This window comes from Monodelphis domestica, chromosome 3, assembly GCF_027887165.1.
Source record: "Monodelphis domestica isolate mMonDom1 chromosome 3, mMonDom1.pri, whole genome shotgun sequence".
NCBI lineage: Eukaryota > Metazoa > Chordata > Mammalia > Didelphimorphia > Didelphidae > Monodelphis > Monodelphis domestica.
In genome coordinates this window covers 403,154,522-403,176,543 of record NC_077229.1, presented here as the reverse complement: position 1 = coordinate 403,176,543, position 22,022 = coordinate 403,154,522, and the positions used below count along the sequence as shown (strand labels likewise).

At 34.2% G+C, this 22,022-nt stretch overlaps 1 protein-coding gene across 11 annotated transcripts in view; it reads right to left on the bottom strand.

Moving 5' to 3' along the window:
• KIAA1328 (KIAA1328 ortholog) overlaps positions 1-22,022 on the bottom strand; it is a 577,332-nt gene that overhangs the window by 510,517 nt on the left and 44,793 nt on the right. For 9 of the 11 annotated variants that reach the window (XR_008917189.1, XM_056820799.1, XM_007486737.3 and 6 more), the window contains one exon: positions 17,270-17,364. Coding sequence is in view for 10 of the 11 variants with exons in the window: in XM_056820799.1 (XP_056676777.1) it covers positions 17,270-17,364 (95 nt within the window). In the remaining variant the exon portion in view is untranslated. Of the gene's footprint in view, positions 1-3,469; positions 3,615-6,456; positions 6,551-17,269; positions 17,365-22,022 lie in introns of those variants that run through there. The other 2 variants (XM_056820800.1, XM_016431402.2) reach the window with 2 other exon arrangements.

The window sequence follows — 22,022 nt, the reverse complement described above, 5'->3', positions numbered from 1 at the left end:
CTTGGAGGCCTTGAATCCCCCCTTCCTGTCAGACAAATTTCGTGGTTGGACTATGACTTAATATTCAATATACTCTCCCTTCTCCCCAGGACCACAGTCTGTTGGCTAACATTTTCAGGACTCATATGATTTTCAATAGACTAAAATGATGGTCAGAAATTCTACCTGCAAAAGATACATGCACAGTAAAGATGTAAATACAATTACAATTCTTTAACACAAATAAAGTCAGATCTAAATAAGTGGAGTAAGCCAATGAAAATACTATCTAAATTAATTTATTCAGTGCCAAACCAATCAAACTTCCAAAGGATTACTTAAAGAGAGCTAAGAAAAATAATAAAATTCATCCAGAGGAATAAAAAAGTCGAGATCAAAGGTATCCATGAAAAAAAAATGTAAGAAATAAAGGGACCAACTGCATCAAATTTTAAACTACATTAAAAAGCAATAATCATCAATTTGGTACTGAATAAGAAATGGAATAGATTAGGTAGGTACACAATATACAGAAACAAGCAAGCCCAGTAGTATGATGTTTGAAAGAAAGATTACTGTTGTTGGGACAAGAACTCAATATTTGATAGAAAAATGTCAGGAAAACAGGAAAGATGTCTAGCAAGAAACTCAGTATAAACCATTATCTTACAATTTATAACATGGTAAGTCCCAAACAAATACAAAATTTAAACATAAAAGGTGACACCATAAGTAAATCAGAAGAACAAGGGAAGAAATTCCTTGTCAGATCTATGAGTTCATAACCAAACAAAAAAGAGAAAAAGAAAATGAACAATTCTGATTACATAAAATTTTTGCACAAACCAAACCAATGTAACTAAAATTATAGAGGTTGGAAATCAGAAAAAATATTTGCAACAAGTTTCTCTGAAGTTCTCATGTCTAATATGTGTAGAGAATTGAGTCAACTATATAAGAATAAGAACTATTCTCCAAATTGAAAATGACCAAAAGATATGAACACATTTTTCAGAGGAAAAAATCCAAGCTATCATTAGCCATATGAAAAAAAAATGCTCTAAATCACTAATGACTAGAAGAATACAAATTAAAACAACTCAGATTCTACCCCACACCCATCAGATTGGCAAAGTTCACAGAAAAGGAAAATAATAAATGCTGGAGATTCTGTAGGAAAACAGGTATATTAATAAACTCTTGGTAGAGTTTTGAAATAGTCTAGATATTCCGGAAAGCAATTCAAACTATTCTCAAAAAGCTATTAAAAAGGTGCATATTCTTTATTAAGGACTCTGATGAATACAATGACCAACCACAATTCCAGAAGATACATAATGAAATATGCTTTATAGCAATAGTCTCAGAATACATAGCAAAACATTTTTTAAACACAGTCAATGCAAGATTTTGTTTTGCTGATTACACATATCTGAAGCAGAAGGTTTTACTTTCTCAGTGAGGATAAGAGGAAAGGAGAGGTAGAAAAGGCAGATCTTCATGTAAAAATAAAATTTAAATAAAAGGATGAGCAATATAAAATGAAAAACAATTCAATAGGGATAAATGTACAATTCCAAACCTGGCTTTAAAAAACTAATTTTGCAATTACAGTATGGGGGAGAGGCATGATTAAATGATTGTTACATTGGAAAATATTTGGGATAATAATGGAATGCAAACAATATATAAACAAGGCAAAATAAATATCAGGTCATTAACTATAATAGCACAGATTTAAAACTAAAAAGGCCCTCCATTTTACAAAGAGGGGACATAAGATCAGGAAAAGTTAAATAACTTGAAAAAAGATCACACAGACAAGAAGAGGCAGTTGGGATGAAAAAACAATTCTTGAATCTACAATCAACACTGTTTCCACTAAACCACATTGTATTTTTACTTTTTCTATGATTATACTCAGAAGCATGATGTCCAAAACAAAGAAGGCAAGATTTTGGCTATATCCTGTGGTAGTCCAGGCAACATCTGGAATACTATGTTCAGTTCTGAGTACACCATTTTATGAAAGATGTAACTATCTGGGCATCAAGAAGGATACCAAGAAGGTGAAAGAACTGGAGAGTATCATTTAAAGGTCTACTGATGTTTAGACTGATGAAAAAAAAAAGCACAACTTGGGATATATGATAGCTATCATCAAATATCTGAAAGATTGTCATGGGGTACAAATTAAACATTCTGTTTGTAGGAGAAATAGGTAGAAATTGACAAGGGAAAGATTTAGTCTCAATATGTAGAAAAACTTCTTAATAATTATAGTACACGAAGGTGGAATGGCTTCCTTGAGAAGTAGTGAGTTCCTGCTCACTGGAGTTCTTTGAGAAGAGATCAAAAAACTTCTTGCTGGAGTTGTTGCATCCCAAAATGGATTCTCAGTCAGGTACAAGTTGGGCCTAAAGGCCTCTGAGTTTCAAGCCAGGTTCTGTGAAACCAAATTAGATTTGTAAAAACTATATCACCTGGACTTGCAGTCTGTTTTTCTAGAATTATTTAATTAATTTCTGGATTTTATCAGCTAATTGATATCCTACCAAATAAACCTCAGCCTCCAAATGTAGACCAGGATACATGTATGATTGTCTACCCACCCCTGCTTGGATCAAGTATAATGCTCCTGGCTTGGCATTTAAAACCCTTCACATCTTGGTCCCTTATCTACCTTGCTAGCCTTATTACAAAGTACTTCTCTTACATACACTATGGTCTAATCAAACTGGCTCTCTTAATGATCTTTATACACAGCTTTCTTTCCCATTTCACTTTTACACTGACTGTTCCCCATAGCTGTAATGCAATCCCTACTCATCCCCTCCTCTAAGATTCTTTCATTTCCTTCAGAATTCACTTCAAGCATTAATTTCTACTTGAAGCCTTTATTGACTCCAGCCTGGAGGGTCCCAAAATTATCTCATATATGCTTTAGGTAGACAGATAAAAGCATTTCTGAAGTGCTTACTAAGTGCCAGGCATTGTTCTAAGCCCTGAAGACGAAAATAAAACCAAGGAAGATAGTCCCAGCCCTTAAGAAGTTTGCACTGTAATGAAAGATGTGGCATAAAGGGGGAAGAAGAAGAGGAGAAAGGGAAGAAATTAAACAATAACAAGGCTTGAAATATAGTAGAAGACTAGAACAGAACAAAATAAAGTCAAAGATAAAAATCGAAGCCTAGGGTGGCTCTATAGTGGATTGATAGCTAGGTATAGAGATAGGAGGTCCTGGCTTCAATTCTGTACTCAAAGACACTTCCTAGGTGTGTGACCCTGGGCAACTCACTTAATACCTAGCCCTTACCCCACCCCCACCTTTTCTGCCTTGGGACTGATATTCAGTAACAATTCTAAGAAAGAAGTGAGGGATTATTAAAAAAAAAAAAGAAAGAAAAAAGGAGAGTCCATTCTCAGGTTGAAAGGAATAGAAATGATGGCCTGAGTAAAAGTGACTATACATTATTTTGTTCATACTTACATATGGCAAGTTTCTTGATGGCAGGAACTGTTTATCATTTGCCTTTATATCCTCAAGGCTTGGCATGGTGCTTATAAGGCACAATGCTTGTTGATTGAATGATTAAATACTGCCCCTTCTGACTCCCCTAAAGTATATAACTTGGCTAAGTACAGGAGAAAAAAAAAAGAAGTTATACCACTGTAATTAATTATATTTTGGTATAAATTACTATAACTCAATTTTTCAGAGAGGTTCATAATATATTCTCCACTTTCGCTTATCTAATACCACTACTGATGAACTTCTCTCAGTAAAAGCATTAGGGAACAGAAGGGTTACAATAACTCCAGGTTATATAAGATTTTTTAAATTATCTGTGATTTCATAAACCTGCATATTCTCTAACCAAAGTGTTTATAGGGAGACCAAAGCTAGTTCAATAACATGGCAAATAAGTATTTTAACACTATCTTATTATAAAGTTTGCACTAAGAATACAAGTATAGTCATGCTTTCAAGAGTTAGATTCTTGTATTTAAAAAAATCAGAAACCTTTGACTTAAGTCTTGGGGCAGCTGCATGGCCCTGTGGATAGAGCACTAGGACTGGAGATGTGAGGTCTTGGATTTAATTCCAGCTTCAGACACTTCCTAGCTGTGTGACCTGGGAAACTTACTCAATCCCTTACCACTCTTCTGACTTAGAATCAATGTGTAAACCTCAAAATTCCTTAGACTTATAAATGTTACATTGTTACAATGCTAAGTAATGATTCTAAGATAGAAGGTAAGAATTTTGGAAAAAAAAATTTTTTTAAGTCTCAAGTACTATTCCTTCTCTGTATCCTTTGCTGGATCCTCCTTCAGATGACATCCTCTAACTATAGATATCCCTTAGGGTTCTGTCCTGGGCCAGCTTCCTCTATACCTCTTCTTCCTATATACCTCTTCACTTGGTGATTTAGTCAGCAGCCAATTGCTTTAACTGCTATCTCTATTGCTGATAATTCTCAAATGGACCTATCCAGTCCCAATCTCTCCTGCCCAATTTTACATCTCAAAATTCCTTTCAGATATCTAATAGATGTTCAATAGACAACTTAAAATCAATGTGCCCAAATGAAACTCATATTTTTCCCCTAAACTGTTCTCAACATCTACCTTCTCTATTATTGTAGAGAGCAACCACCCTCCCAATTCCTCAAGCTCACAACCAAGAAGTCATCCTGAATTCCTCACTATCACTCACCTCCCATGTCCAATCTGTTCCCAAGGTCTGTTTATTTCACCTTTGCAACATCTCTCAAATATACTACCTTCTCTCCTCTGACATTGTCACCTCTCTGGTTTGGGCCCTTTTTACCTCACATATGGAATATTGTGAGGAATATTGTGCCTGATGGTGAGTCTGCCACTAAAATGATTTTCCTAAAGTGAAAGTCAAATCATGTCATCCTGTTGCTCTCCTGAGATCTGAGTCACAGAGCTACTTTTTCCTCATTCACAGACTAGGGTCAAGGTTGTTCATTATTTGGGAATATTATCCTTAGGCACAAGCTCCCTTCCTCAGGTTGCCCATCATCTGTGACTTAGAACTGGATAGTAATAACAGAGTTTTGAATTAGCATTTCTACCTACACTCTATTGGATCTGGAACCTTTTCTTGCCTTGTGCATAGTCTCTCCTTGGTCTAGAGGCTAGAATACTCTGTAGGATATGGTCCTGACACTTTATCCATAATAACCAGAGACTTCTTTGTTTATCCCACTATGGCAAACCAGGCCAGAAAAATAGCAGTATGTTGATTTTCATAGATCTGTCTGGAGAAGTTGTGGGGTGGGGAGGAAATAAGGCTCTTTATACTTCTTGCAACTCTATTATCTTGGTTCTACTTCTCTATCCACAGAGGCTTTCTATCAAGGATTCTTTAGATCATGAATTTCCTCATAAAAGTATATGTCCATAAAATATAATCCTATTCCTATCAAAGCAGCCAGGGGACTTAATGAATAGAACACTGAGCATGAAGTAAGGAATACCTTGGTCCAAATGCCAATGCAGATACTTAATAGCTTGGGTGACCCTAGGAAAGTTATTTAATCTTAGTTTGCCTCAGTTTCTTCAATCATAAAATAGGGATCATAACAGCACCTATATTACAAGGTTGTTGTGATAAATGAATGAGATACTTGTGCTTAAAATAATGCCTGGCACAGAGTAGGTGCCATATAAATGCTTATTTCCTTTCCTCTACATCTTCCTTTCCCTTTTCAACGAATATGTTCTTTTTGAGTAACTTTAATAACTAGCTTCCATTTTAATTATCACCAGATTTTCTCAGTCATGGCATTTGTGGAAAGAGTTAGAAAATCTAGGTGCAACATTACTTCTACTAATACAGATCAGTAATTTGACCCTAACTTAAAACCTTAATAAGTTTTTCTAGATCATTGAGAGAGTAGTGACAAAGCCAAGACATGTCAGAGATAAATGTAAAGACAGTCAGACCTCAAGGCCAAGTCTCTAGCCATGATGTCACACTGACTGCTTCAGTTACATCTATGAGACTGAATTTACTTCCATTCATTAAAGTCTATTTTCTAAAGTCTATTACCTAAAATAATTATATATAACCTATATAATACAACTTGACCATATTCTAATAATATGAAAATAGAAACATTTAGTTTTACTATTTGTTTCTCTTTTTATATTTTTGAGAATGTCCTTTAGCCTGCTGATATATGTCTTACTGCAATGCATGTCAGTTCAGAGACATCTTTATTAGAATTAACTATCTTTAGAAAAATGATTGCTGTTGATGTATTTGTAGCCTTCCTCATCGCATGCATTGCATTACAAGTAAAGAACTTATCATTTAAGCTGTAGTTCAGAAATCTATATCCTTTTCTCAGATACCATTGCTGTTAATCATTTATTTGCTTCTGAAATTCACTTTTTTCTTCTGAAGATTTCACCAACTACCAGCAATAATAAAAACACCACCTATGCCACTTGGGTCTTCAGTTTCTTGACTGGAACTTCATTATCCTCCCCCATCAAGGCTTCTAGATTATTTCTTATAATTATCCATTCTTCTCTGTAAATCACAAAAAGTAGGCAATGACTATTAGGTGTGTCAAATCTTAATAGGCTCTCTGTCAGATTCTACATACATGTCTCAAAAAAGGAATACTTCCTTACTGTTTACTGTTTTGATAGTTGCTCAGCAGGGATATAGTAACAGTAACAACTCCAATCTACTTCCTATGAACTATAATACTACAAATTAGTGTAATATACAGAATGTTGGACTTAAAATCATGAATGGACCAATCAACATTGATTAATAATAAGCAACTATAAAGTAGCACTACATAACTATATAGTGTTAGGGGTTGGCAAAAGATCTATGTTCAAATATTACCTCAGAAAATAAGCTATATGACATAGAGCAAGCAATTTAACCCTTCTGTGGTCCTAGCAACTTCCTAGAACTTATCTCAAACATAGATAGATTGCAATCTGCTTCCAGTGCTGAGTTACCATACATACCAAGGGATATTCAGTTATAACCACCAATATTAAGCATTTGCCAGTACTGGCAATAACTTGCCTGCAGTCTCATTTTCTACTTCTCACAGGGTTCTTTGTACCTATTTGTGTATTTTTGAGGTAAAAGGTCATTTAACTTAGTTTCTCATATTTCCTGACAATTATCAAGTTTGTTGGATAGTTCAAGTTTTGCTCAAATAGGTATATTGGGGCTGGGCAATTCACCTCCAGTTAGGTAGTCATGTTGAATGGAAGTCCCAAGTGCTTATGCTTTTAGGCCAGTAATGGTGAACCTATGGAGTGGGTGCCAAAGAAGGTATGCAGAGCCCTCTCTGGAGGGATAAGCCCTTCCCCCACACACATATACACACCAGAGTTTGTTACTAGGGAGGCAGAGGGACTCAGATGGAGTTGCTCTCTTCCCCCTCTCCACATGTGCCTGACATTTTTTCACAACACCTGCCCCTCTGCCTAGCAGCCCTCCCCTGTCTGGTGTAAGAGGGAGGCTAGGGGAGACAAGAGGGGAGGACATGGCACTCAGTCTCTGGGGGGCAGGGCATGGTACTTGATATGGGAGGAGCAGTGCCCAGCACTCCATCTCTAAAAGGTTCCCCATCACTGTTTTAGCCTAACTTATAGCCACAAGAGTCACAACTAACTGCCTATCCAACAAAGCTAACCTGTAGAGAAAATGCTACTGCTATACATGGTAAATGAGGTCTTCTTCAATTTTGGGGGAGGAGGAAGGCTTTCTCTACATAATTTGAAGCAATTGATATGCATCTAAAAGTTGCTAACTAAAGTCCTAATGTGAAGAAAATTGCCCTACACTATTATCTGAAAGCAAGGTTTATCCAAAAATACAGCTTTTAGTCACTGCTTGTCTCTATATTTCTTCTACTATACAAGGTTCATAACAATTGGAAAATATCTACAAGCAATTTGCATCTTTCCTCTTTGCTATGTCCTAAATCTCCACTGGCTCCTTGGGTAAGTTTTATATTAATAGAATACCATTCCCCACTCTTTTCCTCAAAAATGAGGATTCCCTATCTCTTTTCCTTAGCTGTTATGATCTATGACTAGAAGCTTCCTAACAAGACCATAATCGGAAGAGAAGCTGCCTTTTTAATTGTTGCAGGCAAGAAGGTATTTAGTAGAAATTCAAGCTTTAGTTGCCAGTCTCTTCCTTTCTCTTACTGCCTCCAGCATTTAAATATAAATCTTGCCTCTTCATTGTTGCCACCTGATAATTGCAATAACCTTGTGTAGTACAATTTTTATTTCCATTTTTTACATAAAGAAATTGAGACTCAGGAAAGGTTACCTACCCAGAAAATGTTAACAAAGGGACTTGCAACCAATTCTTATGACTAAATCCTAGGCTCTTTCTATTTTTGCCATTCTGCCTCTGGAATTACACCAACTATCTAAGTCTTTCTTTTTTTAAAGATGATTTTGTGTAAAATTTATACTTTACTATTCTGATTTTGCACTTATTTTTCAAAAGTCATGGGAGAAGAAAATTTCTAAATCTACAAAGCTTAGCCAGCTTTAAATGTTAAACTTGACCATTAAAAATGAAAAATTAATTACAACTTCCAAAAAAGTCTGGTAGCACTTTGATGTTTTATGGAATTTTGCTCTATGAAAAGATTATGTTGAAATGTTTTAAAGAAAATGAAAGTAAAACCTTATTATATAATCACTTTGCTTCTTGGTGTTCTTTTTTTGCAATATATCAAACAGAAGCAACAGAGACAGTTCCCAACTAATGGGATGTGTTCCAAAGACTGCTGGTAAGTTGGTCATTTTGAACTAAGAATATATTTTCTCCTCCCCTCTGAAAAGTATCATGCAATTGTGGTTAAGTTTAAAGGACAGTCTTACAAGGTCAAGTTGAATCATAATGTACCTGAAATTACTAAGAATTAAATTTAAGAGACTGGCTCTAGATTAATAATTTTATTAAATTAAAAGTAGGAGCAGGAAAAAAAAGGGAGGGAAAAATAGGTACTTAGCTGGCTAATCTGTGGCTGCCATTTGGGGCCTCCTCTCTACACTGGCCATGGGTTCAGTCAGCATCATCAACAGGCACGTCAAGATCCTACTTCCTCCTCATCTCATGTTTAGACAATCTTTTCTCCATCTATTAACTCTCACATGTCACATCTCAGGAACCAATCATAGTTTTCTAATTTGCCTCGGTCGCCCAGGGGACAGTGTATGGAAAATCTCTCTGTTGTCTTGTGATATTCTTGGCTACCTTGCTCCATTTTTCTAGCAGTTCTGCCCTCATGACTAAATTTATCTAATGATTTTCCTCACACAGGCTTCGCTTCCTGCCTGAGTACAAATTCATGCCAGCTACCCATAGTCAAAAAGGGGAAAAAGTTAAATTTTTCACATTATGATTAATTGATCTCTGAACCATATACCTCCTATAGGATCACTTCTTTCTCTAGAAGGAGAAACTTAACAACTACCATTCTTCAGTTTTTCTTAACTAGAAAATGTGTCCACTATTTCCCCCTTTTCTCATCTTCTATAAAATCATGTAAGTGACAATTTTTTTCCAGGAATTTGGGGGATTTCTGGGTCATATGACCAACAGAAGGAAAAGACATTTTCTTAGGTTCTCAGATAACTCCAGTGTCTCCAAACAGAAAACTGTCAGAGAGAAAACAATTTCAGATGTCTCCATAGTCTATCAATCTTAGGAACATTCTACTGTATTTATAGAAGTGAGGAGAAAAAATGCTAAAGAAAAATAGAGGGAAATATAATAATTATCATAAATTTAAATGTGAATGGAATTCATATTACAACAAGATGAAAAAAAGAATGATAGGTTAGCTAAGAAAACAAAACTCCACCATCCATTGCTTATAAGAAACATATCTGAAAGACAAAACTCATAGAATAAAAATGAGAAGATGGGAAAAAATTTTGCTAGCATCAAGTAAATCACAAAAAGCAAAAGTTATAATCATTCTCTCTGATAAAGCAAAAACAAACATTCAAAAATAAAAGGTAACAAATAAGGAAACTACTGAAAGGAAAAATAGACAACAAACCAATATTGGTAATACACATATTCCAAATGCCTTAACAATCAAATTCATAAAGGAAACACTGAGTGACAAGAATATAAAAACAAGTAACACAAAAGTGACAAGAGACACTTCAATGTCCTTCCCTCAGTTTTGAATATCCAAAAGAAAGATAAACAAAAGGGAAAAATACCTAACTGAACAAATTGCTGGAAAAACTAAAGCTAAAAGACTAATGACATCTAAATGAGACTAAAGGATGACATATAGATGATATATATAGATATTTCTCAACACCATATGGAAAATTTACAAAAACTGGCCAGGAATTAGGGCACAAAGACATTGCAAACAAATGCAAAAAAGTAGAAATAGCAAATACATCCTTTACAGACTATAATGGTAATAAAATTATTGATTGATAAAGGGACCACAAACCAAAAAATGAAACTTAACAATGAAACCTAAATAATAATTAGTTCAAAGACAAATCATAGAAATTATTTTAAAATTATATGGATAAGGAAACAATATACCAAAATTCAAGAAATAAAGTTAGAGCAGTTTTGAGGGGAACAATAATGTCTCTACAAACATATATTACCTAAATAGAGATGATTAATGGACTCAATATGCTTTTCATAATTATAAAGAAACCTAATAAACAAACCTAAAATAAACACAAATGAGAACCTATTAGTAGGAGGGAAAAGGGAACAAGAATCTATATAGTACCTATCATGTGCCAGACATTACAAATATTTGCTTTTAGAGATATTTGCTCATTTGATCCTCATAATAATCCTTCAAAGTAGGAGTCATTATTATCACCGAGTTTTACATCTAGTTAACTGAAGCAAAGAATGATGAAATAATTTCCCAAGAGTAAAACTGCCAGTAAATGTTCTGGGGTCAAATTTGGACTCATATCTTCCTGACTCCAAGTCTAGCACTTTATTTGCTGTCCCTTCAGTTCCTGATATTAAAAACTAGGGAAGAAATTGATAAGATGGAAAGCAAAAAAATATAGAAATGATCAAACTAAAATTTGCTCCTTTGAAAAGACTAATAAAACTTATCTGATTAAAAAGAGGGCCGAAAATAAAATTAATGAAATAGAAAATAAAGTGAATTCCAAACAAAATAAGAAGAAATAAAAAGAATTGGGGCATATTGTACTCAAATTTTGATTTATTATTGATAAAGAGTATTTAAGTGAAATAAAAGGAAAATCAATAAAACTGTTTAAAAAAAGAACTCTGGTATATTGTACATATATGCTAGCAAAACTGAAAACTCAAAAGAAATATCTACCTTCAAAAATATAAAATACTTCAACAATAAGAAGGCCAGATGCAGATATTAACCTAATTTCAAAATGAATATAGAATTTACTGAGGACTTCCTGACACCTACCCCTCCACCCAAGAAAACCCCACACTCTCCTGATTTTGATGGATTCATGAGAAAATCCTATAAGACTTTTCTTTTTTACACCCATACCTTCCATCTTAGAATTAATACCATGTATTGCATCCAAGGCAGAAGAGGGCTAGGCAATAGGGTTTAAGTGACTTGCCCAGGATCATAAGAGTTAGGAAGTGCTTGAGATCAGATTTGAACCTAAGCCTGACTTTCAATTCACTGAGCCACCTAGCTGACCTCCTATTGAATTTTTAAAGAACAATCATTATTCATAGTATACAAACTAACCTAAAAAAACCTAAGAAATGAAGTACTCACACTCTCCCAGTATTTTTTTGTAGGCAAAATATATTTTAATACCCAAGCCAGTGAAGGATAAGCTAGAGAAGGAAAATATATACCAATATCATTAATATCAATTCAAAAATTTTAAACAAAATCTTGTCAAACTGACCAGAGATATATCCAAGAAATCATTTCTTATGACCAAGTTGGATTTATACCTGAGATGCAAGAAAGATTCAATGTGAGAAAAACAATCAACATAATTAATCATTTTAAAAGCTAAAGCATTCAAAACTACATGATGACATCAATAAATGAAGATGTTGTGCTTTAACAAAGTACAACAATCATGCTAAAAAGCCTAAAAGTATAAGCGTAGAAAAACCTTTCTTTAAGAGATCATTTTTAAAAAATCTATCTAAAACCAAAAGCAAGCAAGCATAATATGCAATAGGGATCTAGTGTAATCTAATTTATTAGAACCTTTTCCAGTAAATATGGGAATCATGTGTGATTTTTAGATTCTCTCCATCTTGCTTGGTCTAGCACCCAGGAATGTGCATACCCACATTACACTAGCATGTGCTAGCAAATGACAAATCAGAATCAGCGGACAGACCCCTGAGCTGTCCTAAGACAAGCTAAGCTATCATTGGTACAGACGAGATGCAGGATAGTGGCGTAAAACCATCTATATAAGGCACGTCACTTCCTCCCTCTCCCTCTTTCCCGGGAGAGGCAACTCTGGCTGGCAGCCTGCTAAGCGTTCCAACATCTTGGCATGGTGGAAGCTATTTGTCTGAGTTTAGCAGTGAGTTTGCCCTTGAGCTGATTCAGGCTCAGACATCTTGGCTGAGCCCTTTTGGAGTTCAGGCTGATTCCTTCCTCCTTCACACTCCAAAACCTTACTTTCTAGATCCCCTAATCTTCCCGCCCAATACAAGCCAGACGGAAGAAATCCTTCTCCCTTCTTCTTAGTTTCTTTCCACTATATCAATTAAATCACCATAAATTTCCAACTGACTTGGGTATTTTATTATTTTGGATTTTCCCTGGCGACCAATTAAATTTAGATTTTAAGTCACAACGCTAAAATTATCTTTACACATGAAAGGATATCTTCTCTCCCCACCATTATTTGATATGGTTCTAGAAATGCTAACAATAACAATGAGAAATAAATTAAAGCAGAAAGACATTTAAGAAGTAAAAAAAAAAACCCTCCCAGTTTTCTGATGATAGTCTGATATACTTGAAAAATATGAGGAAATCAGTAAAGATAATAATTTAGATTATTATAATTTTGGCAAATCAAAAATAATAAAACACATGGAAATTAAACAACCTTTTACACTCTGAAAACTAGGAAAGATGACAAAAATGGCAATGGACAATGTTAGAGAAGTCATTAGATGATTAGCACACTGCTAAAGTAGTAGAGCTACAAAAGGTTATAAGAATTTTGGAAAGCAATTTGGAATTATGCAAATAAAGTGACTAAAATGCCCATACCATTTGATCCAGAGATTCCGCTGCTGAATTTTTATACTTCAAGTAAACCATTAATAAAAATAAACTGCCCATATATACCTACATGTATGTATGTGTATATACCTACATGTATATAGAGATATCCGTCCTTTGGGATTTAATAAGAATTAGAAACAAAGTAAATGCCTGTCAATTGGGTAATGACTAAATAAACTGGTACATTAATATAATAAAATATTACTTTGCTGTGTAAAATGATTAATGTGATGAATACAGAGAAGCATAGAAAGATCTAAATGCACTAATGGAAACGCTAACAAAACAATATATGTAATAACTACAATGTAAATGAAAAGGAAAAACACATACACACAAAAAATGAATGTCATAAAATTATAAAAATTAAGCATTACTTGAAAAGAGTTGAGAAGGCTCTTCTAATCCACCCTTTTGTGGAGGTAGGATGACCACAAATTTTACATATTGTACATGTTTTTAGACTATGTATTGACTGGTTGTTTCAGTTTTTTCCCCTTTTCCTTTTCTGTAATTTTTTTCTTTTAAAAAATGCTATTTGGTATATGTTCTTTGGGATAGCTTTTTGGAAAGGGATGGGGAAAGGATGCTGTCAAAATCTCTTATGAGGTAAGAAAAAGATACCAATAAAAATTATTTTTTAAAAAATAGAACAAAAAAAGGTATTTTGGCCTGGTTCTGTGGTTTAATTTGAGTGAGAAATTAGAAGTATGGAAATCCTCTCTACAGACAGAGACTGTAAACAGGTCTCCAACATACAGTACACCAAGAGGTTAAGTGACTTACAAAAGTTCACACAGACAGGGTGCAATATACAACAGAGGCCAGACAGATAAACCTGAATTTTGGCATACCTGATTCCAAGCCTAGCTTTCAAACCACTACAGCATGCTGTCTATAGTCACCATAACAACAGCACATTAGTGTTTACAAGCCACTTTCTTCACAAATACCCCATCAAATAGGAAAAATACACATAAGGAACATGTGATATGGGAGGGCAAAGTGGACAAGTATCTTAATAAAATATTTCCATGACTGCTATGTATGTATGGAAATGTTATCATCACTGAACAATGATTGAATATATTGTTTAAAATGTAAAAGTTTACTAAATAAAAGCATGATAATAAATATATTTTAGTTAATAATTATTTATAAAAGCTTATTATGTGCCAAGGAAGTTGGGTTGAAGGAGGAAATCATTTTTAGAAAGAAAGAAAAGGTCAAAGGACTTTTTTTTTTAAATGAAGAAGACAGAGGAAAGGACAGAAGGTACCAGTCAGGAAATATCAATGCTAATGACTCCTCCTCCTAATACTGATCTTCATCAGCCATATTACACAAGGTAAAAACAATGATGATTTCATCTGATTCGACAAGATCTTCAAAGTTTTCAGGATTACCTGAAATGTGGATTTACATGCACTACAATTAACAATGGCCCTCTCCGTAAGTGTAATTGTACTTTGAGATGTTATTAGCTCATTATAGTATGAAGCCTACACAATTAGTAAGATATTTTATAACTGAGCTTTTTGTCTTATCACCGGTAAAAACTCTCAAAGACATGCTTTAAAAACAGAATTTTCTAACCTGTTTAAAACTTTTCTAATTGATAAGTTTCAGTGGGTTTTAAATGTATTTGCTAAAAAATACAAAAATGCAACATCTCCTGACCATTAAGTTCCAGTTTCTCACCTTCAACAAAAAGCTTTTCTCAGTCCTCCCTTAAAGTCTTCCCTTTCTTGATTATCTTCAATTTATCCTATATGTGTCTTGTTTGTGCATAGTTGTTTGCATGTTGTCTCCTGCATTATAAGATAAGCTTCCTGAGGCTAGGGACTATTTTTGTCTTTCTTTGTATTTCTAGTACCTGAAAGTTCCTACCCTACAGAGTTGAGCTTCTGAGTACTAAGTATCTTTATTATTACAACCATCCCTGCATGATAAGGTTTTCACTAGATGAGAAGATTTAGAAAGGTAAAATACTATTTCTTACTTCTTCATGGATGTTCTAGTTCAGGGGTCCCCAAACTTTTTACACAGGGGGCCAGTTCACTGTCCCTCAGACTGTTGGAGGGCCAGACTATTAAAAAAAAAACCAACTATGAATAAATCCCTATGGTCACTGCACATATCTTATTTTAAAGTAAAAAAACAAAACAGGAACAAATACAATATTTAAAATAAAGAACAAGTAAATTTAAATCAACAAACTGACCAGTATTTCAATGGGAACTATGGGCCTGCTTTTGGCTAAAGAGATGGTCAATGTCCGGTTCCATATTTGTCACTGCTAGCCATAATAAGTGATGCAGTATGCTTTAGTCTAGATCTGGCTGGAGATTTCAGATGTTTCATTCTGGAAAAAGTCTGTTCACAGACATAAGTGCTGCCAAAGATGGTTGCCATTTTGAGTGCATGGTTCCTGAGATTAGGATATATATGTCTCAGAGGGGAGAGATGCATAAAAATTAGGCAAACTGCTTGATTTGAATGCGTCTTTCAGAGAGTCACAATTCAGCTTTGCAGTGCCATCACATACAGTGCTCCTCTCACTGACCACCAATGAAAGAGGTGTCCCTTCTGGAAGTGTGGTGGGGGCCGGATAAATGGCCTCAGAGGGCCACATGTGGCCCACAGGCTGTAATTTAGGGACCCCTGCTCTAGTTCCTAGAAGTTAAAATAAAACAGGTCAGGATTACAAGGATTACTCAAGGGCCAAGGACAACCAGAGCTGTGTAAATGAAATGTTTTTTCAGTCTCTTTTATATACCTGAGACAGGACAACTACATTTGCCCATTTGGGAAATAATACAACATAGACTCAATCAACTTCAAATGCTAAGAATGATATTATATATAACCTTTCCCCAACATAGAAAAAATACAGTTTGATTTCAATGAAAACTGTACCCACATGACCTATACCTCACCAAAAGAGCCTAGATAAAAAAGACTATTTGTTCCAGGATATATTCCTACATTAGAACAAGGTTAGTGCTTCATACTTCTCCCTATGTTTATCCCACTAGAGACCAATGCCTTTGGCATCTCTGTATTCCTGAGATTCTATGCTTTTAGCAAGAAAAAAAAATGAAAAAACTTACAAAGAAAAAAATTTTTAAAGAATTTTAACAGTTGAAGTCAAACTTGAAACATCTGCAAGTTACTTCTATGCTTATATTTTGAAACCAAGGAAAGAAATTATCAGAATTCAATGTAATATATGCTTTTAGGGAAAATGTCACATTTTTATTAATTTTCAAATCTTTACTTCCTATGTTTCATTGCTCATTTACCAAAATGTGTTTAATTAATTTTCTTACAAAAATTTTCATTTGCTGTATAAGTATCTTAAAGCTCTAGAACTGGCATACATATTCACAAAGAGGTCACATAATCACCAAACAGATTTTAATGAGCAAATCCAAGTCCAGTTCTGTTTTTATGCATATTCATAACGAATTTGACTGATACCACGGCTCAGAAATACAACTCCTCAAAGCTCAAACATCATCTTATCGAAAAGTGTTAGAAGCTAGTAAAATCACAAAAGGATATTTTTATAATAGACAATACAATTTCTGTTCACATAATGAAGCAAGACTAACTAGACAGATCAAAGGATAACTGCTGTGCTTCTGATCACAGTGATACCGACCTACTACAACAGTATAGCTTTGTTTCTCCCTCATAACAAATGATAGCTATAAAGGTTCATACTAACCAATCTGGGACTTCAAATAAAAGATAAAATAAGCAGAGGAATATTGGTTTTCTGAACACAGAACATTTTTTTTTCAGATGGAATAACAAGTCTGATACTGAAATACTTTTAGTCCCCATATGATCAAATGACAATGAACAGTAATTCACCAAAAGAGTCTTCCTTGTCCCCCCTGCTGTTCATCTTCAAAAGAAATGCATTGCTTTGGCACAATATATTATCATGTGAGATTTAGTCTCACCTGGCAAGCTCTTTAATTAAGTTTGCAATACGTCTTTTGTCTTCAGGACATAAGTCCTTCAAGCTGGCACTCTTCATTCCTCCATTGTGAACAATCTAAAACATAAAAGTTTTCTGTTAAAAAAATTTTTTTACAAAGAAAAACATTTCTTAGATTATTAATAGCAATATCTTGTTAAGAATAATCTCTTAAAGTAGGAATAGATAAAATTTCTTAGAATGTTTTTCATCTAGCAGAGTATTTTTTACTTCAATTAAACCTACTTTCCTCTCTGAATTGTTTGTCAAATGGTTTTGTGTTGTTTAACCAAGTCTATTCAATTCAATAAACATCAGTTTGGTGCCTATATGTGCTAGGCACTGGACTAAGCACTGGGGGTGGTGGGGGTGGTGGGTGGGGAAAGATAGTCCCTGTGCTCAAGCAGATTACAATCTAAACTGCCAGGTGATTAAAATGGAGACAATTTTGGTGCTTATCATCCAAATCTGGATCCAGGCATGAAATAGTTGTTGACTAAACCTTGGAGGAATCACCTTGAGTTACAGGTAAGATGGGGATCATCAGATCATCACTACACGTAGTCATCTAAGTAAGTCCCTAGGGTTAGTACAAAAACGACTCAGCAAGGCCTCTGAACTCAACCCTGGAGATAATAAGAACTTAATGGAAGGACCCTTAGTGCCAGCACATAGTGAGTAACGTAACAATGTGTAATGAGCCTGACATGAATCCCTATGCATTCATAAAGAACTTTCCCAGAGCACAAAAAGATCCCAAATTCGGTATGCCACAGAGTTCTCACTAGGATCAAGCATCTTTACACAAAAGCTAGTAAAATGCCTGAGTAAATCTGAAAATGGCCTGGTGGTATCTAAAGGTTCCTCATCAATTATGTGTTATGTATAAATTCACATTTGCACAGTGCAAACAAATGCTTTTAATTTCATTAAGACACTAGAAAACAATGTTTTTGTTTTTGTTTTTTCCCCACTAGGCCTTTTCTAACAGGATTCTTCTAACTTAACAGCAAACTTTTATTATCTTTAGCAGCTAATATGCTTTTAAAGAGTCTTTTAAAACAAATTACATCTTTCCATAAACATTGATAGAATTACTCAATGATAACTATTTTAAAGCAATCAAAATAAAATTAAGTTATAATTGTTTTATATAAATAACTCCTTTCTTGGAACTCTGATCAAATTGCACTGATTAAATCAAACAGGAATGACAATATGTACAAAAAGAGCTACATATCCATTAGATGGTTAGCAATATTATATTAGGCATCCTTGGAAAGAAATAGTCAATGAGATGATATTTGTGATTAAGAATCAGGGAAGTACAGCTAAAACTTCTGGGGGGAAATATATGTGAGTATCTATGTATGCACACATATACATATGCATATATACACGCATATAATATACATATATGTGTGTATGTACATATATATATATATAATCAATAAATAACAGGGGCAGAGCTTGAATCCAGGTCTTCCTGAGTCCCAAGTTAGCTATATACTATACCACACAGCCTCACCCAAAAAATAAAAAGTAAGATTTTAAAATATTTAAAACAAAATTCAAGAAAAGGAAAATTAGGTAAAACAGTACCTAAACAGTGAGAAGGTGAGTGGGGGGAGGGTTGTGAGACAAATGCCTTAATTATGACTTCCTTATCTCATGAAACCAAACAGCAAAAATAAAACTAAAACATAATGAATAAAACATGTGCACTCCTACCCTCAACTCTGCAAGATGCCCATCCCTTATACAAGTAGGACAAGAAAAGAGAAATGGCCTCTAAGCCAATGTTCAGATATTACAAAAATCAGGGCAAGAAAAATGCATAACTCTCAAAGGCTATTAGAATAGCCTTAGTTAAAAATAACAACATTTTAATAATAACAATATTTTATTATTATAGAAAACTTCTCTCAAAAGAACTTGAAATGTTTAAGAAACCTTTTGAAATACATAGCCTCCTGATCATCTCACCTTGGGAAATGCAGAGGTGGTATTCTACTCTCCAGGCTACATTATGGCTCTTTTCATGGCCTTTTGATTTTACCTAAATTGAAAATAAGTCCTCTGGAAGCACTTTGTGTTTCAGGCTGCAGGTAAGATATGTTAAATTTCTTTAAGCTTTTTCAAGTAGATATTTGATATTCTATACACTGAACAAAGACCTACGTGAGGTGGTTCTCAATGTAATGAGCTCTTAAGTTTCAGAATTTCAGAAGGTACTATCTACCAGAATGGAAGTTAATGAATCTGGGATATCCAAATGCATTTTCTAGACTTACACTCAGAAAGACCTGGGTTTGAATTCCTCCTCAGACATTTACCAGCTACTTATATGGCCATAGGTAAACCCCACTTATCTTTTCTGGACCTCAGTTCTTTCATTTTTCAAATGAGACTGCTAGACTAGACAGTTTCTAAGGTCTCTTCCAATCCTCCATGACATCTTTGTCACAAGTAGACACTTTCTTACCTTAGAATTCTTAGGTAGCAGTGGTGCCCTGTCTCTACTAAGAGTCAGACCCACTTATCAGAGCAACTCAAAATATCTATAATAACTAAGCTTTACATAACATACTCAGAAGGCTCCAACCAGTATGTTGCAAAATAACACCGGAAATAGTCCTCTAAGCAAATTCCTATCTAAGCTTATAGCTTAGATAGGAAGTCTGTAAGGATTTTTTTTCCCCTCAGATAATTTAAAGCTCCATCCCCACCAGTAATCAAAGTACATAACGTACTCAAAGAAGGCATCTGAGCCCCACATTTTATATTTCAAGTTACTACATTCATACCACACTAATGAAATTCTCCCTAATAATATAAGTTGCTTTGGGCAGGGGCCATTTCATTTTTGTCAGAGCTTAGCACAATGTCTTATATTTAAATATTTATTAAATTAAATACATATTTATGAGAATAAGAGGTCTTTGAGGTAAAAAGTTGTCTTATTTTGTGTTCATTAATCAGTAAATCATAGAACCTTGGAGGAAGAAGGAATCTCAGACATTATCTAATCTAATCCTCTTCAATTATAAAAGAAGAAAATGAGATCCAAAGAGTATTTAAGTTACTTGATGGAAGTCACACTGACTTTACTTCTAACAAGAGATGAGACTTATTCCTGATTCAATGTTCTTTTGACCACACTAGTGGATAATATATTATATAATATATATATGTATATATATAAATATGTCAAATGATTAATTAATTTTTTCAAATATAAATTTTTCACTGATTAAACCAAAAGCAACCTTTTCTAGTTCCTTCTATTCTAAGATTTATTTTCTTCTAGAAAGTCCCTAGATTGACAACCAACAATAGAAAAAGCATGATGCTGTGAAAAGGTCATTAGATTTAGAATCAGAGAACCTGGATTTTAATCCTACCCCTGAACTTTACTATCTATATTGTGACCTTGGACAAGTTACTAAACTTTTCTGAGCTTCTTTATCCTCATTTGTAGATGACCTTTGAGGTCCCTTTGAGCCACAAGTCTTTTGTGAAATTAACATTTCAAAATGATTTCTTGGCTTTTTGAATATTTGTTCATCTTCTTCCCTAATCCCATCTATCTCACATGAACTAAGAAGAGGGAAGGAGATGGATGACAATAGGTGTGCTTAGACAACACCCCCTCCTCAAAAAACCCAAACAACATAATCATTCAACTAACCAGTCAATTCAGTCAAAAAAGATGATTGATAAAATTAACCTGTCAATTCATTCGAAATAATCAAACCATTTATGCCCAGCCTCCCATATCTATAGTCAATAAGAAAAGATATGACTAGAGTAAAGCAACAGGGAGGTATATTTTGTTTACAAATAGCCAAAAATAGACAACCTTAAACAAATTATTTTGTCCTCAACCTGCTCTTCTCCAAGTATTGTAGTATTTATGACAAGGTTCTCTATCTTACAAAAATTGCAGCAATCTTTCCCCTGGTTAGCACTCTCAGGAATAATTTGCTTTGCTATTTTTCCTATATCTAAAAATAATAATAATATTTTTTTTTCTTCAATTATATGTAAAAACATTTTTAACATTCTTTTTTTTCAAATTTCGAGTTCCAAACTCTGTCCCTACTTCCCACATTTTCTCTCTCACTTCTTTCCAGTCCTTCCCTTTACCCTTCCTGAGATGGATACAATTTGATATAGATTTTTACATATGAAATTATGTAAAATATTTTTTCATAGTAGTCATTTTGTGAAAGGGATCTTAAAGTCAAAAATAAAGGAAAGTGAAATATGATATGTTTTGGTCTGAATTTGGACTCATCAGTTATTTCTCTAAAATTAGTGAATCATTGAATTGCTGAGAATAATAAAATATTGTTGTTACTATGTGCAATGTTCTTCTACTTTTGTTCTCTTCACTTTGCATAAGTTCATGTAAATCTTTCCCGGTTTTTCCAAAATCATCCTGCTCATCATTTCTAATGGCACAATGGTATTCCATCATATACCACAATTTGTTCAGCCATTCTCTAATTGATGAATAATCCTCCAATTTCCAATTCTTTGCTACCACAAAAAGAGCTACAATAAATATTTTTATACAAATAGGCTCTTTTATCTTTTTAAAAATCTCTTTGGGATACAGCCCTAGTTGGCAAAAAACTGGAAAATGAGAAGATGCCCTTAGATTGGGGAATGGCTGAACAAATTGTGGTATCTGTTGGTGATGGAATACTATTGTGCTCAAAAGAATGATA